Consider the following 18,169-nt stretch of genomic DNA (forward strand, 5'->3'; position numbering starts at 1 on the left):
CCTACAATTCTTTGCAGGAAAGGCCCCAACTGCTGATTTACCACCCACAGTGACACAGTGGCAAATGCAAATTAATGCCATAGTCCTGCAAAGAACTTAAGCATGTGAGTATGGGACTACTCACTTTCACGTGCTTAAAGTTAAGCATCTGTGTATAATGCTATGCCAGATCAGAGCCTTAAATTACATGCACACATACAAGGCTTGGCATAGTCTATGCGTAAATATTTTTCTTAGTCTCTCTATTGTTTTTTTGCCTTTATTAAGTAAGAAAAGATCCTTGTGCAATATGAACTACTCTTTTATTTAAAAATGGTTCATCCATTTATTTAATTACAGACAGGCCCAAAATATAAACTAATTCATTGAACTAGATCTGATTGAAATTTTTCTAATGAAAAATATTTTGTGTGAATAAATGGCCTCATTTAAAATAAAAAATTGTGAAAAAAATTCATTTTTTTCAAAACTTTTCATTTATTCAACAAAATCAGAAAAAACAAACCAAGAAAACTATCCCATTAATTCTGAAGGGGATTCAAAACTATCCTCTTCCTCCAGGTCTCTCTTTTTCCTTCCCCCTTCCCTTTTTTCAGTGGCAAAAAAATTAAGAAGTTGGAAAGAGGAGAAAAAGTAATGGAAAGAAAGAATAGAAGTGGGGAGGAGAGGGCAGGAAAACAAAAGCCAAAAAAATGAAAAAATGAATTTTTTCCCAAAATGAACTTTTTGAAACCAATTTTGTAAATAATTTTCATGAAAAAAATCAAATAAATGAAAAATTGTTCCAAAACTGTGGAATGTAAAGGTATTTGAAATTTTTATTCTCATTCTTTTTGTTGTCGTTGTTCATTTTGGATCGGCTCTAAACTGCATCTATTTTCTACAGATCACTGTCACATTCCTCCATGTCTTTCAGACATTTCATCCTGGATGACTCATCATCTGCATAAGCTCAACATGGGTAAAAATGCAGAGTTCCAAATTTTCAGCAGTACCCTAGAATGCCACTCTTGTTGATGACACCATCCTCCTCCCGGTAAGCAGGGCCACAACCTGAACATCATCTGTGACATCTTCCTTTTTTCCTCCCTCAACATCCAAGCCACAATAAAGCCTATTGCTTCCTACAGAACTTCATTTAAAAATTCCTTCCTATCTATCATAATGGCGAAATCCAAGTCCAGGTCCTAACTACAGCTCACTATTGTAACCCTTTCCTCGCCAGTTGTTTTGATACCCACCTTGTTCCTCTACACTCACAATGTTCTGCCAAAATCATCTCTTTCACTGCTCCCTCTTTGAATCCATCAACTCCTAGCACCCCATAGATCTGTATAGCAAATCTAACCAATTTTCCTCACTTTGAAGGGCCTACATCACTTAGCCCCCGAGTGCACATCTGAGTCTGTCTTTTTGGCATTCCCCTATCCCCTCTGTTCCACCAGACACACCAGCGTTGATTCCTTCAGATTTTCCTTATCTCTCATTGTGTTTCCAGGCTGCCCTGACACATGGAAACACCTTTCAATGCTTGTTTGCATAGCCACTCCTTCTCCTCATTCAAATCCCTTCTAAAACCTTATGTCTGCAATCTCACATACATAGAAAACTAATATGACACTCTAAGAATAAAAATTAGAAAAAAATCAGAACCACAAAGATGTACAGATGTTTAAACTGAGGATGATCTTACTAAAATACTTTCACCCTTTATTTAATCATCCACACTCATTGTATCATATCTGAAGTCTAGACTGTAAGATCTCCAAAGGCAGGATCCTGTCATTCACTGTCACCTCCCTACCATATTCTTGGGTATGGTCAATAAATAATAAACAATAACAATAAAAATATATATCTGCTGTTCGGATATATTGTTATACTATCTTCAGTTAACTCTGGACCAACTTTTAGAAACTCCCAAATGACACTCAGAAATCTGATGCCCAAACATTTTGTTTAATGTGAAGTTCAAATGATGCCAAAGCCCATCTCCACTATTTTTAATGCAACAAAAATGTTTCTATTTGAATAAGAACCACGAGGAAGACATATAGATTTTCAGCTGAAATGACATTTTTCAGGAAGGATATTTTGTCTTATTTTCATGGAATACGTTTCAAGTGAAGGAATAAGGGCAATGCAGATACTCACAAGCCATTTATTACATTTTGATCTTCTTCACTATGGATACTGGCCAGATCTCCTCCTATAGCTCTACAAAAATCTCGTGCATCAAACCATGTTTTCATATGTTTTCGCCCATTCTGAAAATGCTACAGAGAATTGTACAATTACATACTGTGCCTGGCATCACAGAAATTAAGAAAAAACATCTGTTGTGGTCCATCTTAATCTGCCTGTCTAACACCACCTACATTCATCCATTGCCTTGTAACTCTTCTGCCAAAGCACTGGTCCATGCCTGGTCATCTCTTGAAATTGGTTACTGTAACCTCATCCAGTCTTTCTTCTCTGAGTCTCTAAGAATCCCTACAGCAGTTTCACTTGACTATGGTGCTCTTCCTCACTTTCTGTCCTAAACCGCTGGGAAATGCTTGGTATCCTTGAGGATAAAAGGAGCTATGCAAATGCAAGTTGCTATTGGGTCAGTTGTAGCCAAATGTTTCTTCAAATTTATCTACTTTATGCTGTTATAAGGAAGCATGAGTATTTTGTGTTCAGGAGTTTAATACGTACTTTAAAACATGAGCTACTGTGGGCACTTGAACGCCATCCATCTGGGCATGAGGGGGCAGGAGTTGTTGTTGGAACAGGAGGAGGGGTCGCTCCCTCAACCAACTGTTTGCAGAGAAACATTACTTTCTCTTCACAGTTCACAACATCCCATAATCCAGCTGTAGTTCCAGTTCTCATGGCAACACAGCCTGGCTCCCTTCCTTCATGACACACAAAAGAGAAGAAAACTACTGGTAAGTTAATTCAAGTAAGAGTCTTTTAATTAATGATCTCTTCCCAAAGTATGTACTTATTCTGTTTTAATTTTTTTGAAAAAAATATATCAAGTGGAGATTATAAATTTTGCTGCAGAGTCAAAGTCACTCAATGTTGCATATTCTGTATGCATACACCCACCAGCAGCTCAGGTGTGATTTAAATAAATACTATAATCAATAAATAGTCATGACTTTGATCATGAGACTTTATGAAGAAGTTATACAGAATTTCACTCACAAACATAGAAACTGGACTGAGCCAACTAGCAAATCCCAAGTAACAAATAAGTTAAGGAAAATGAATGTCCATCAGAAGCAGCATTTCCCAATAGTCTATTAGGAAGGTATTTCCAGCATATGCAGTCTGATGCATTTATTTTTAGTGCAAATGAAATCATTTCAATAATGTAGTCTGTACATTTTTTAGTTTTATGCTGGCAGACTTTCAGAAGTGTTCTCTAATTTTGAGATCTTCATTTTTTGGATGTCTAGAAAGACACCATGTGACACCTTGTGCCTGATTTCCAGAGGTGCTGTCCCCACAATGAAAGCTGGGCAAAGTTTTTCAGAAGAAATAGTTTATTTGCTGAAAAATGTAGTTTCAGTCGACCTGAAACATTTCACATATTTAACATGAATTCACTGAATAGTTTTGGCCAAAACCCTTTTTTCAAGCTAAATTCACACAGAGATTTAGGCATGTTCACAAAATAGCTAGTGGAGAAGGTGGTGGTGCTCCACTTATAATTTTCAGCCCAGTGGTGAGTCCACTTATCTGGGATATGGGAGCCCCAGATTCAAATCGCCTTTCTGGAGCAGGGATATGAATCCCAGTCTCCCCACTGAGTGCCCTAACCATCAGTTCTTCACTATTCTGGGGTGGGTTTTTCTCTGTCTCTCCCATTGAAGTAGTTCTACTTTGCACAAATAATCAAATACCCGAGTTGCTTGTTAGATCATCAATCAGTGTTTAGTTACCATGTTGATGGCACTGATCACGCCAAAGCACTTAACAGGGAGGACATCCAAACCATGGAACATCTAATTAATTGCTTCTCTATGATCCTTCTATGGAGGGACAGCCTTGATTCATTCCATGGCACCAGAATGACGAACTTGGGTAACAAACTTGGACATTGAAATGGGATTTAAACTTGGGTCTCTCCCCTCCTGGGGGAGTGCTTTAACAACCAGGCTGTAAAGTCATTTTCACTCTTTACCTCTGACCCAATGACTATTCAAGTATTTTATACAAAATGGAACAGATTCAACAGGAGAGACTGTGAAAACCCCTTCCAAGAACAGCCTACAGCTTGGTGGTTAGAGCACTCACCTAGAATGGAGGAGACCTGGATTTAAATCCCTGCTCCAGAGTGGGGATTTGAACCCGATTTCGCTCATCCCAGTTGACTGCCCTAACCAGTGGCTTTTGGGTAGGGAGAGGTCGCACCAGCTCCTCCTCTAGCTCTTTTGTGAATCTAGCCCTTTAAAAATGCCCAGAAACTAAATGATTTAGGTCATTGTCAAATTTCCAAAAATTCAGATTTGGTTCTTCTCAAATTGATCTTTTTTTTTTTTTTTTTTTGGAACTGCCAGAGAACCAAAAAAACATTCACAACCACATAGCATGGCAGTGCATACCAGGCATTCCTGAATTCCAGTGAGTAAACAGAACTGCTTCACCATCAGCCCACTTGAAAGTCCCTTGTTCCTCAACATTTGAAAGAGCGATCCAGAAATATTTCATGGGACTGAACCCAATCAGGACAGTCAGAAAGGCTTGTTCATATCTGGAAGGAGAATAATAAGTGTCAAATCAATTTTAAACCAAGATTTTATCATATTTTGTTCTTTTTATAAAATTATACATATTGCAAGTGTTGGCAATATTATAATGGCATATTAATTTATATCATAAACAAATGCTGATACTTTCATAATCGACAATGAATCCGTCCTTATTTTGTACTGTACAATAAAGAGAATTAAGCTGCAATACTTGGGTTGAGTTGAAAATTTTATTTATTCAGCATATAAATAAAGAAACAACGTACAACAGGGTAGTTTTAACTGTAGTGTATTGTTGTTTGTCTTCGTTTCTTGCGTGTTATAAGCAGTTCCTCAGCTAAAACCTAATACTTTTCAAAGGTAACATCTTATGTCATAAAACAGCTGCCCCAGGTAGTATTCAAGAACCATGGTCTCCATTTTATGCCACAGGACTGAGACTCTTTTCTTAGTCGATGTGGCAACAAGCATGTCACAGTACCACTCTAGCACATAAAATGCTGTGATACCAAGGTGATGGGTGTCATACGCATCCTTAATATGGACAGATACAGGGTCTCCAACTCCCGCAATTTTATCATGAGTCATGAAATAAGCCACAGCTTCTGGAGTCATTATGTTATGGGAGAATTTCAGCTTTTATTAAATACAATAATGAAAAGAAGGTTCTAACCCTCTGGCTTGTAGATAAAAGATTGAAAACGTAAACCTCAAAGACTCAAAAACTGGAAGAGAAATAAATAGTACCTAAAATGTATTATTTTTCAAATTTTATTTTTTAAGCTAAACTTATGATTTTGGGGGGTGCTAACTGCTGACTTTTTAATTTTGGGGGTTGGCAGTACCTCAGATACGTTGTAACAGGAGCTTGACCATCTTTTACATTTTTGTTAAAACCAGGATTGATAGTATAATTGTCTTCTGATGTTCCTTGTGACACTGCTTTGTGTAATCTTGTTCAACTTCACAATGCAGTTGCCAGTCAATGAATGGCATCTGACAAGCATCAGTCATTACTGACTACAAGTTTGGAACACAGAACCTCCTTTCGGTCTTCCATCCTGCTCACACATTTGAAAGCAAAGACAGTCTTTTTCATACCTGTCTTTCACAGTGACTAGGTAACCTTTGTTTCCTTCACAGATTTTCTTTGCTTCTGAAAATGTCACAGATGCCTGTCCGACTGAGTAACAGTAAAAACCATGTCTTATCCAGCCCTGTCAACATAAACATCAGACATGCACACGTGCTATTGTCAGATTGTGAAAATACATAGTACACAATAACTGTCCACTACACTTCTAAAAAAGTATATTAATGTTGTACTCAACCATGAAGTTAAACTAAGAAACAATGAGAGAAAAAATAATGTGATAATCAAACAGTGATAGGGACCACAAATGGCTCGATTGGGCATATTTAGGAACTGCAACTCCAGTGACTGAAGTAGAATCCATAGTGGCGTTTGTGTGAGTGTCCCACATTTGTCTAGGGTTGATGGGAATACATGCTCACAACCACTGCACAGTTCTCATACAAAGCCTGTTAAATATGACTTTTTGTTTGCCCTATGCTTAATTAAAGGTGGGCTGTACTATTGTTTTTCCTCTCTCGTTGCTGCCAATTATCCGTAATTTGAGCCTTGTCCAGTGCAAAATACTACATAAGAAGATAAGAATGGCCATACTGTGTCAGACCAAAGGTCCATCTAGCCCAGAATCCTGTCTTCCTACAGTGGCCAATGCCAGGTGCCCCAGAGGGAATGAACAGAACAGGTAATAATGAAGTGATCCATCCTGTCACCTATTCCCAGCTTCTGGCAAACAGAGTGTAGGGACACTGTCCCTGCCCATCCTGGCTAATACCTACTGATGGACCTATCCTCCATGAATTTAACAGGGTTAAAAAACCTAGATGTAGTCTTGGCTTTCACAACATATTCTGACAAAGAGTTCCACAGGTTGATTGTGCATTGTCTGAAAAAATACTTCCTTTGTTTTAAATCTGCTGCCTATTAATTTTATTTGGTGACTCGTCATTCTTGGGCTATGAGGAGGAGTAAATAACATGTCCTTATTTACTTTCTCGACACCAGTCATGATTTGATGGACCTCTATCATATTCCCTCTTAGTTGTCTCTTTCCAAGTTGAAAAGTCCCAGTCTTATCAGTCTCTCCTCATATGGCAGGCGTTCCATACCCTTAAGAATTTTTGTTGTCCTTTTCTGAACCTTTTTCAATTCCAATATATCTTTTTTGAGGTTGGGCGACACATCTGTATGCAGTATTCAAGAAGTGGAAATAGCATCGATTTATATAGAGTCAAATATGATATTTTCTGTCTTATTATCTATCCCTTTCTTAATCCCAACATTTTGTTCACTTTTTGAATGCTGCTGCACACTGAGTGGATGTTTTCAGAGAACTATTCACAATGACTCCAAGATCTCTTTCATGAGTGGTAACAGCTAATTTAGATCCCACCATTTTATATATATGGTTGGGATTATGTTTTCCAATGTGCATTACTTCGCATTTATCAACACTGAATTTCATCTGTCATTTCTGTTGTCCAGTCACCCAGTTTTGTGAGATCCCTTTATAACTGTTTGCGGTCTGCTTTGGACTTAACTATCTGGAGTAGTTTTGTATAATTTGCAAATTTTGTCATCTTACTGTTTACCCCTTTTCCCAGATCATTTATGAATATGTCGAATAGTACTGGTCCCAGCACAGACCCCTGGAAGACACCACTATTTACCTCTTTCCATTCTGAAAAGTGACATTTTATTCCTATGCTTTGTTTCACATCTTTTAACCAGTTACTGATCTGTGAAAGGACCTTCCCTCTTATCCAATGACTGCTTACTTTGCTTAAGAGCCTTTGGTAAGGGACCTTGTCAAAGGCTTTCTAAAAATATAAGTATACTATTTCCACTGGATCCCTCCTGTCCAAGTGCTTTTTGACCCCCTCAAAGAATTCTAGTAGATTGGTGAGGCGTGATTTCCCTTTATAAAGACCATGTTGACTCTTCCCCAACAAATCATGTTCCTCTATGTGTCTGACAATTTTGTTCTTTACTATAATTTCAACCATTTTGCCTAGTATTGAAGTCAGGCTTACCGGCCTGTAATTGCTGGGATCACCTCTGGAGCCCTTCTTAAAAATTGGTGTCACATTAGCTGTCCTCCAGTTATCAGATACAGAAGCTGATTTAAATGATAGGTTACATACCACAGTAGTTTTGCAATTTTATATTTGAGTTCCCCCAGAACTCTTGGGTGAATACCATCAGGTCCTGGTCACTTATTACTGTTTAATTTATCAATTTGTTTCAAAACATCTGTGACACCCTGGCACCCCAGTATTCACCACTGTCATGGAATTAGGATATGTTTTGTACAAAATATGCCTTGTAAGGTGTCATTCTAAAGTCTTGATCTGCTTGACATTAATATCTCATTGGATTGTATGTGCTACCGTCCTATGTGAAATTATGAAGTGTGGTTATGTATGTGTTACTGAAACATGTTGTGAGGTTGAAAACACCCATAAGCAGCCTTTCAGGGACAACAGTAAAAAGGCCAAATAATGTTAATGGCTCATTGAGGAAATGCATACAAGCACAATGATTACTCTAAGAACTGTTTACAATAGAAACCTCTCAGAGACAGCATTACACAAACAGGAACTGTTTGACCCAGGTCACAGAAAAAAAGCTTTCCAGCAAATAGGAAGATGATCAGAAAGGAGGTACCTCACTCTCCCTGTAACAACACAGCTGGAAACACCTGAGGAATAAAGACTGAACAGGGGGGGGAAGTAATGGTCCCAGGCTAAGTGACTGCTAACCTGTATGTGAAAACCTGGGAAAGGTAAGCTGCAAAGCCAAGGCAGCTTGTGCCTTTGGAATCTGCCAGCCTATTTATCACTCAGGGTGAAAATTTGCTAATTTATATCCTACCTATCTAGTGTGTTAAACTCAGTTTGAGGTTTTGTTTATTTACTAGATAATCTGCTTTGATCACTTATAATCACTTAAAATCTACGTTTTGTAGTTAATAAACTTATTTTATGTTTTAATCCAAACCACTGTGCATTTGACTAAGTTGTCTGGGGAAAATCTCTGCTTGGTTACCACAAGTGTGCATTGTTCTCTTCACATTGAGGGAGAGGCAGACCAGGTATTAAACCCATATACTGGCCAGATTTGACCAGGCTAGGATGGTACTGCTCTGGGGTCCAAGGCTGGGAGGCTGGTATTTAGAGAGTTTGTGTGTAACTGCAGCTGGGTGTATCCCTACCCGTATGAATGCTGGTGACAGTGCAAGCTGGGAGGGCTTTGCAACTTGTCACAGCAGCACAGTGCTGAGAGTGAGTCCAGGCTGGTGGGTCGGAGATCTCAGTGGTACCCCAGTTCCAGGTGGCACCCCGATAGGAGGAAATCATCATAACCTCATTTAATGACACCCCGTGGCCTTCAGAGCTGTGCAAGTCCCAGAAAGACACTGATGTTGGCTGCAGGCTGACTTCTAGGAAAATCATTATTGCTGTGCAGTTGGGCAATGCAAAATCTTTCAGTGGAACAATGATTAAGTGTACGTCTATACAACAGATGACTCATGAATAACCAAAACTGCATAGGTCTGCTCAATTCAGAGAAGAGAGAATAAAGACAAAAGGAGACACAAGTAACTGAAAAAGATATTCAGGGCAGGTTTTGCTTAAATGAGGGAGCAATTTTTTCCCAGTGGTCTGAAAATCATCAATGTGCATAAAGTAACAATTTGCTAGAGTAAAAACAAGTTTTGTCAAAAGCACTTATCATAGATTGCATCCTAAAAGACAATATAATTTTAAAAGGAGTGAAACCAATAAGTCAAATGATCTTCACGTAATGCCATATATATTGTACTTACTTTCTGGCAGCCTGGGACAATGACTTCAACTTTCTCAGATTCTTCTGCCAAAGGTTTCATTTTACAGATGTAACCAAGTTTCTTTTCACAAACGTCATCTGCCCAATAGCCATCCTGGACATGGCAAAGAAAGGAAAGGAAAGTCAGTGACGAAGGATTAGGTCTTTAGAACATTCCCTCATTCCTTTTTTCTAGGGTTTTCTGTAAAAAAGGTTCAGAGGAAATAAGAACCAGACTGAACATTCACCAGTCTCCAGGCAGCACTCAGACCACCTTTAAGCTTTGGTTTGGGTCACTTCAATTCCCTCCCCACATGATTACAGATTTCTTTTTCCTTACCATGGCCCGTCAATAAAGGTCCTCCCTTTAATTTTGAAATTTCTTTGGAGGCTCTGCTGCTCTGTCCAAAAATTCATTAGATTATTAGTGCTGGGTGCATATCCTCAGAGTGCACAGAGTTTAAATGGCATTTATGAAGGCTTCAGTGACTGCTGAATAAGTCAACGTTCTATTCTATTCTCGTCTATTCTATTCTCATAGTGCCGTATCTGAGCATGCTGCAGAAGTGCATTACAGGACGTGACTAGTCTCAACCATGGCACGTATGATTTTCTCTCTCTCTCCTTTTATCTCCTTAAAGGAAAAAATGTGAAATATTTTCAAAAAATATTTCTTTAATTTCTGCTCTGCTCTGCATATTTATTACCAAAGATAAGTCAAAGAAGTGTGCCTTGCAAGCAGAGCAGAATGTGATAAAATCTGAAGCAGTTCTTGGTTCCTGAGGGAGTTTTTCCGGGGCTGGCCTATGATTGAAATACACCATGCTATCCCACAGCATGACATGTTCCTGACAATAAGAACACTCATCCGAGAGAGAGATAGGAGCTTCTGCAAGGACAAATTAGGATCTAGTAGAACGGTATGGAGAAGAATGTCCCAATGTACACACACGTTATGTTTTTCTGGATTTGTGGGATCTACTGCCCTGGGTCTTGTAGATATTTTTTAGTGAATATAATAAAGGCAAACTAGCCCTGTGGACTGCACCGGCCAAGAAAAGGGGTGTGTAGCAGTTGCAAAACCTCACAAGGGGTCAAACTGAGTTTTTGAGAAAATATCTTAGTTTTTTTTTTTAAAAAACTGCAAAGCAAAATGGGGAAAACAAAGTAAACTGAGACTATAAGAGATTTAATAGGAATATAGTTGTTCTCTTTCCACTGTGCCCACGATGAGGGGCTGTAAACTGAGCACAAACTGAGTGGTGTCTTTCCTGACTAAGAGGCTCCAGCTACATGGACTTCCAAAGTTGTAATTTATTTTTCAGAAAAGCACAATAGATATTCAAGATATTTTACAGACAAGAAAGAAAATCCCAGAACCAAGAGTCTTACCACCAAGAAGATCCCACATCTTGTGAGTGGATGCTCAGTGCTCTTTAACTGACTTCCTGAGAGCAGACAAAGCTTTAATCTAATGGATCACCCCTTATGTTAAACCTTACTTGTACCTGTGCATAACCTCCATGCTCACACTGCAGACTTTCAGGATCGGGGCCTGAGAGCTAGATTTTTACAAAACCTAAATTTCCAGACATGGTTACTTCAGATGTCATTGGCTTCAGTCTAGTACCCTTGCTCTTGGACAATGAATCAAACCACAATAGTCACTTCGGCTGGATATGTGTACACTGCAGCAGGCAGCGTGTTTCCCAGCTGGGGCAGACAGACACATAGTAGCTTACTAAAAACACCAGTGTAGATGGGGGTAGCATGGCAGCAGCTCGGGATAGCTACACAAGCACGTATCCAGGGGATCCAGGCAGGATTGTACTCAGGCAGCTGATGCCCAGGCTACTGCCAGCTACAATGCAATTTTTTAGTACCCTAGCTGGATAAGAGCTTGCATGTGTCTATCTACCCAAGCTGGGAAGCACGATACCTGCTGCAGTGTAGATGTACCTTTTGAAAGAAAATAGGCTAGTAGTAAATATAACTGCATTATTTTACCTCTCCCTTCATACTGACACAATCTTCTTTCCTGTTGTTTGCATGGGATGGTTCTTCATGTAGCCACTTGGTGTAAGTCACAGGAGTCCCATCACTCCAGTCAAAATACATCTGAATCTTGAGATCATTCAAACCAATCCACAATTCATCCGTAGGCTCTAAAAACATAAGAAGCAGTTATATAATTTAATAGTATTATTAAATTTCTTGTCCATCCCTGACTGAGTAATGAAGGTGGATCTGCCTTCTTGGACTTTAAGGCCTTACGTTAACATCATTGTCAGAACTGCAGAATTGATCACGGCTACGTTATAAATATGTATGCAGGTAAAACAGTGCCCTGTAGCAATACTCACTGTACCCAAGCTGAGACACTGTAAAGCTGTATTCTTCAATGTTGTGGATACTTGCCAGATCTCCACCCTCTTTTCTACAGGAAGATAAAGCATCTTTCCATATTTTAGGTGCTCTGTAAAGCATATAACAGTGGCCTGAATAGGGGATCCATCCACTGGGGCATTTAATAGACCTAAAGTCACCTAAAGGAAAAAAATGTTTCAAACAATTATTCAGAAGAGCAATCAAAAGAGGTGAGAATGAAGAGTTCCAGCTACATAGGCAGGTCATGACTCATCCTGCCAGAGTAGGACAGGATACATCCACGCTGCAATAAAAGACCCACAGTACAGCCACGAGAGGTCTGGACCAGCTGACTGCCTTGCTGGGTTTGGGCTGCAGGGCTAAAAACTTCAGTGTAGAAGTTACGTTTGGGCAGGAGCCCAGGCTCTGAAACCCTGTGAGGGGGGTGGGGTGTCTCAGAGCTTGAGCTCCAACCTGAGCCCAACCATCTATGCTACTTTTAGTCCCGCAGCCCAAGCCCCATGAGCCCAAGTCAATTGATCTGGGTTCGAAGACTCGGTGCAGCAGATTTTTTATAGCTGTGTAGATGTATCCAATGGGTCTCAGAGGCCAGGTGTGGGTTGCACTCCAGATCACCCCTGACTGCAGCACATGATTCCTCCAATACATTCTGCAAACTTCAGCATACATGCAAGGGACTCAGGTCCTGATTAGTCCCCCCAGGGCCGGAGACTTAAGTGGCCTTAGTGGAGCAACATTTAGATACCTACAGAGAACTGACATCATGGAATTCTTCCACACATCTTTACAACTGACCAACAGGCCTAACAATTTGCTTTTGACAATCGAGACAGAAGCTTATGTGCACTGTATAAAGATGCATTCTTTTTTATCTTTTGCTCATTGCAAGATGTTCTATAGAGTTTGAATAAATAGCTTTTGTTTGCATTGACCAGCCTACCTGAGGGAATAATAAAGGAATCCAAAGAGGAATTTCCTTTTTTACAGATGTATCCAAGTTTCTGATCACACTGCTGGTTTTTCCATTTACCATTCCCAGACTGTAGCAGTCCACAGATTTTTTCAGACTCGAGAGAGGGACTTCCTTTGAGAAACAGACACAAAATCAGAGAATCTCTATATTAACACTGTACATCTTCATCTCTCCAACCAAAGGAACAATCTGTTGGGGGTCTTCTTGCATTTACAAATTCATTGCCATATTATTTGCTAACAATCATCACGTTAAGGACAGAAGATTAGGAGACAATTGCTTAGCTGACCAACACCACTGATGCTATAAAGTTATTGTCCATTAGTCCAAATAGTCTGACTACAATTGGATATTCATATATAGTTCCACATTTAACCCACTGATGAGTGTGTGTTACAGTCTCCCTTTGAGCCCGATCTTCAGGGAATATAAGTCTGTTACAACCCTACCTAGCAAGGTTAGCTCAACTCATGCTTTTAGCTCTGGAGGTCCCTGATTCAATTCCAATGTGTCAGTCACGGTGTTCATCACACTTGCTCTCTCTGACCTCTAGAAACCCCAGGGAAACAGTGTTCAGGAAGAAATTCAGTAATATTGAATTTATGAAGAAAGTTGGATTAATTTTGATAATACATAAGATTGACCAAAATATATATTTCCACAAGTCAGAGACAATATGTTGATTTGAAAATTTTCAACCTCAGTATTTACTGAGCATGTGTAGTTTATGAACCTTATCCCACTTTGGCCATAAATGGGAGGAGACATGCTGAGGAAATATACTGGAGCCTAAAGCAAAAGATAAATATCTGAGAAATGGCAACCCTGATTTGGGGGATCTATTTATGTAGAACTTGTGAATTCTGATTGATTTTATGAGTCCTACGTATAATGCTAACCTGCATTAGCATTGTGTAGCAAACCAGCCATGGGCTGGCAAGGACTGTGTCATTTATCACACACCCTGTCTGGAAGAAGCTACAGAATAAACAAAAGAAGACACTAACATTTAGTGACTGTGTTCTGGGAGGCCAGTGGGTATGCTAACAGTGGCACCTGACCTTGCATAATCCAGTTATTCCAAGAGGTCTACATGGAGAAGGGTTTGGAGCAGTGGGATTTCCCCAGAAGGGGAACAAAAACTCAAGTCTTGAGACAGCCCTTTTAAAACAGTTAGGGACTCCTTGGAAAACAGTGACTCAAATCCCAAAGAACGCTCAAGAGTGATGAGGAAACTGAGGGAGGAAATGGCATTTAAGTGTATCTTATTTTGCATGATTCTGTATTTCTTTTGAGCTGTCTAAAGTGACAGCTAATTGTTTTGGAAACCCTGGGTCAGTTTGCATCATATATCATCCCGAAGAGGTAAATGGTAAAACAGAGGGCCCACGAGGCTGGGGCTCTGGGAAGAGTGGAACTACTGTCATACAGTATATCCTATGAGTTCTTATACATACTCCTAATCATACTATAAGATATATATTCATGTGTTGACAGATGAATGTATTTTAATATATGGACAACCACATAGTAAAAATAGAGGTGTTTTCAGCCATTCCATACATTATTTCCTATAACAACTAATTTTTGAGGTTGAGAGGTTGTGGGGAAGATGAGTAAAAAAGATCAGTGATGTTTCAAAACAGATGTGGCAACAGCATTATGGGTATGATATTTGGTGGTGGTGTTTCACCTTGTCTGTCATTTACTTAAGGACTTTACAAGAAATGAATGTTTGATTCATTAGTAGCTTACATGCTTTATGAAAATGATTATGATGTCACAGATACAGGATTATAAATCTAGCTGGGGGAAAATGTAGCGGGGTCTATGAAGACTTTCGTGCAAACGTTATAAATAGTTTTTAAAAATGAGAAAAAATGAAAATCTACAATGTATGGTATGTAATGTTTCTAAACAGAAGGTATTTCAATGTTTTTAAATGAGTTTTCCATCTGAATTGAATAGTATGTAAGAAAATCGCTACTGGAAAATCAGATGTGTGAAGATGATGCAAATGTCTTTAGACTTTAAATGCTTTCCTGGTTTGGGAATCTTCTCTTTCATTTTGCACTACAAAGTAAGGACAAATTCTTCTCACAAGCGCTCCAGTATTCTACCCTTTTTTTTTTTTTTTTTTTTTTTATAGTCCCATTGACATCAATGGGAATTCTGTGAATGTGAAGAGAGCAGAATATAGGAGCTCATATATATAAGCATATATAAGAGCAGAATTTTGCCCATAAACAGACCGCCATTAAACAGACGTGCACCTACCTGGAGCCCAGTTTAAATATCTGAATGGACTGCCACCAATCCATTGCCATCCACCATTGGAATTCAACCTGTTAAGTCCAATCCAGAGTTCAGAATTTACTCTGCCAAATAGCCCTAAGTAACAAAAAGAAATAAAATGACAATTTATTAAACAGAATTGGTTTTGTACTGACTGTACAAAGCTTTAATTAAAACTAATAGTTTGAAAACTTTTGGACAAAATCAGGTATGTAGAGTCATCCAGCATGCAGAGATGCTGCAACACCTTGTTATTGGTAAGGGGGAAGTACATTTGTGGAGCATATTAATATACATTTTGTTGGGAAAATGACACTTTGTTCCCTCCCATCTTCCTAAAAATGGCCCTGAGTCAGGTGTATATATAATGTGAAAGTTCCAGAGATCGACTTGTTATTTAGCTTCACCTGTCAGATAAGTTTGCTCATGTAGTTCTGTAATACTTAATAATTCTGCATTCTGTTGCTGACAGCTTTTTCTTGCTTGGTGCCATGTTAAGGCTGAGTTGGAATTTATCTGATAGTGGGTGCCTGTGAAAGGGTTTGTAATCCAAAAGTCTTTGTCAATGTTGTCTGTAAAGAGATGAATGGCACAGTATTTGTTAATTGAAAATATAATCAATCAGACCTGTCAAGATTTGAAAGCATGCCCTCAGTATATTATAATTAACATAAAGTAGCAATTTCCACATATTTAGATTGCTTTGCATACACCGATTGCACCACTTTCACACCCTTCATTCATTCAGTACTTACTTTTCAACACCTATTCAAATATATATATATAACCTGTCATTCTGCACATCCATTCCCTCACCCCATAGAACCTCTCTGCCAAGTTTCCAACATTATGGGATTTCGCTGTAGACTAGGTTTTCAGACCTCTTCTACTGGTCTGTGATGAAATCTCCATCTGATTGGTGGCTTTTCCTCTGCATACTGGGGAAGGGCAGCGAATCAGAGATGTTACACACCCCAATGGAAAGTCTGATCTCTCAGCCTGTGCAGCAGGAAGAACTCCCACCCCACCTCACAGATGTGAATAGCTGCTCTCAGCTAACTGAGAACCATCTACCAACCCCTTAGGCCAGCAAAGGGGATAAAGATGCTAATACTGCCTCACAGCCCACTAGCTAGAAACATTCAAGTTGGGGGTATGGCCCTTGGAATTACCAGCCTTCTGAAGGTAGGCAGCTGCTGCCACTATGTGACCTTGCTCCTACATTTGTAGCCTCATCCATCATCTCATTTATCCTTGACCCCATTTGCTGCCCCATCCCCCAGTGTGCTATCCTGATTCCCCATGTTTCCCCCTTGCTTAGTGTGCTGATCTCCACCTCACCCCCACAGCTAACCCCAGGCTCTGGCTCCCTCCTTAACATGCGTGTCTTCTAGTTCCTCCCACTGGCTTCTGGGGATGCCTGGCTGCTCTCTTCTCCTCCATCACCAGCCTTTGGAAGTCCAGCAAAAGGGGCCACTGCCTCCCCAGTACCACACACAGAGTCTCTGAGCCTCCTGGGCAGGGACTGCAAGTGATAGGGGATTAAGCATGTGCTTAAACCAGGGCCCTTGTTTTAAATGTGAAGAACTTACCTTTCAATGGACAATATCCAAACAATGAGTCTTCATCGAAGTCTGTAGATGTTGCACACCAGGGGAAGCCCTGTTTATTACCAGCCTTTCTATCCTTTGTACATTCAGCGTACCACGTACTATTGAACTTGAAAGGGAATACGCAGGGTGCCCCAAAGGCATTTCCTAGCAGTGTGAACATATCTAAGGAGACAAATGGATAGAGATAGCAATAATTGGGTACCAGTGTCCACGAAAATGTTTGATCATAAACCACATGCCATGCAAATAACTTAGTTAAGCAGGAGTTGATGCTGACATTACATATAATTAATTTCATAGTAAAAATCCTCACATTAAGTCCATTGTCATAATCAAAGCTGAGAGCCAGGAAATTCTGATTGAATGTTACATTTTATAGAGTTATTTAGAAAGGAGAAATATGCAGAGTTAAGCTCATCCAAACAACCTTAGCCTGGCCTTCATAGTCATTTCAACCTACTATATTTCTTTGTAACTCTGTCTGGTCCAGATTTTCAAAAATGTTCAGACCTGTTATATATTTAATACCTGCTTTGAATTATGTGAGGATTTTTTTTCTTTTAGTCAAGGAATATTTGATAAAGCCCTAGAGATCTGTAGCTAAATCTTATATTTGGAATAGTTACTTCATGACTGCTTCCCTTTTGCTGTAGGGATCATAACTTGTGTCTGGTTTCTACCAGCAGCAAATTATGACAATCCCTCTCTCAGCTCAGCAGCAATGGCTGTTGGTCAGTTGTGGGGAGGAGCCAAAGCTCTGTCCAATCCTGATTCCACACCCTTCCCCTTGTCCTCTTGCTGTGGGAGGGGAATAAACAGGCAGGCAGTCCCTTTCATTCCGTTGTGACTGGAGCCAAGACCTGGGTCCCCCAAGGAGGGACACGATGGGGGTGTTTTTTATTCTCCCTTAATCCCCTAGTTACAATCTAGCTGTTCAATACAGATAAATCTTATTATTTCCACTTGTTCTTCTGCAGTTGCTAAAGGGGAAGAGTTTCCAAAGTTTTGAGGTTAGTTTAAGTGCAACCTCAGTTCCGAATCACCTGATTTCTAATGTTTGCTCGTTGGTAAATACAATGTTAGTAAAATGATTTTTACATTAAATTAATGACATGAGCTCTGAACTTTAACTCCCAGCCCATGAAAGCATGGGATCAGAAGGAACAGCTGGAGCCGCCAAGAACATGCGCAGGCACTCTCTCATTGTTTATAGCAGACTGTCACACCAACTGTAGAA

At 39.6% G+C, this 18,169-nt stretch overlaps 1 protein-coding gene across 1 annotated transcript in view; it reads right to left on the reverse strand.

Moving 5' to 3' along the window:
- LOC142045751 (macrophage mannose receptor 1-like) overlaps window positions 1-18,169 on the reverse strand; it is a 54,632-nt gene that overhangs the window by 32,915 nt on the left and 3,548 nt on the right. The window contains exons 3-13 of the mRNA XM_075062310.1: window positions 16,912-17,094; window positions 15,727-15,891; window positions 15,302-15,415; window positions 12,992-13,135; window positions 12,027-12,209; window positions 11,671-11,828; window positions 9,665-9,778; window positions 5,847-5,962; window positions 4,599-4,747; window positions 2,701-2,900; window positions 2,155-2,276 (exon numbers count right to left, since the gene is read on the reverse strand). Coding sequence (XP_074918411.1) covers window positions 2,155-2,276; window positions 2,701-2,900; window positions 4,599-4,747; window positions 5,847-5,962; window positions 9,665-9,778; window positions 11,671-11,828; window positions 12,027-12,209; window positions 12,992-13,135; window positions 15,302-15,415; window positions 15,727-15,891; window positions 16,912-17,094 — 1,648 coding nt within the window. The remainder of the gene's footprint in view (window positions 1-2,154; window positions 2,277-2,700; window positions 2,901-4,598; window positions 4,748-5,846; window positions 5,963-9,664; window positions 9,779-11,670; window positions 11,829-12,026; window positions 12,210-12,991; window positions 13,136-15,301; window positions 15,416-15,726; window positions 15,892-16,911; window positions 17,095-18,169) is intronic.

This window comes from Chelonoidis abingdonii, chromosome 2, assembly GCF_003597395.2.
Source record: "Chelonoidis abingdonii isolate Lonesome George chromosome 2, CheloAbing_2.0, whole genome shotgun sequence".
Lineage (NCBI taxonomy): Eukaryota > Metazoa > Chordata > Testudines > Testudinidae > Chelonoidis > Chelonoidis abingdonii.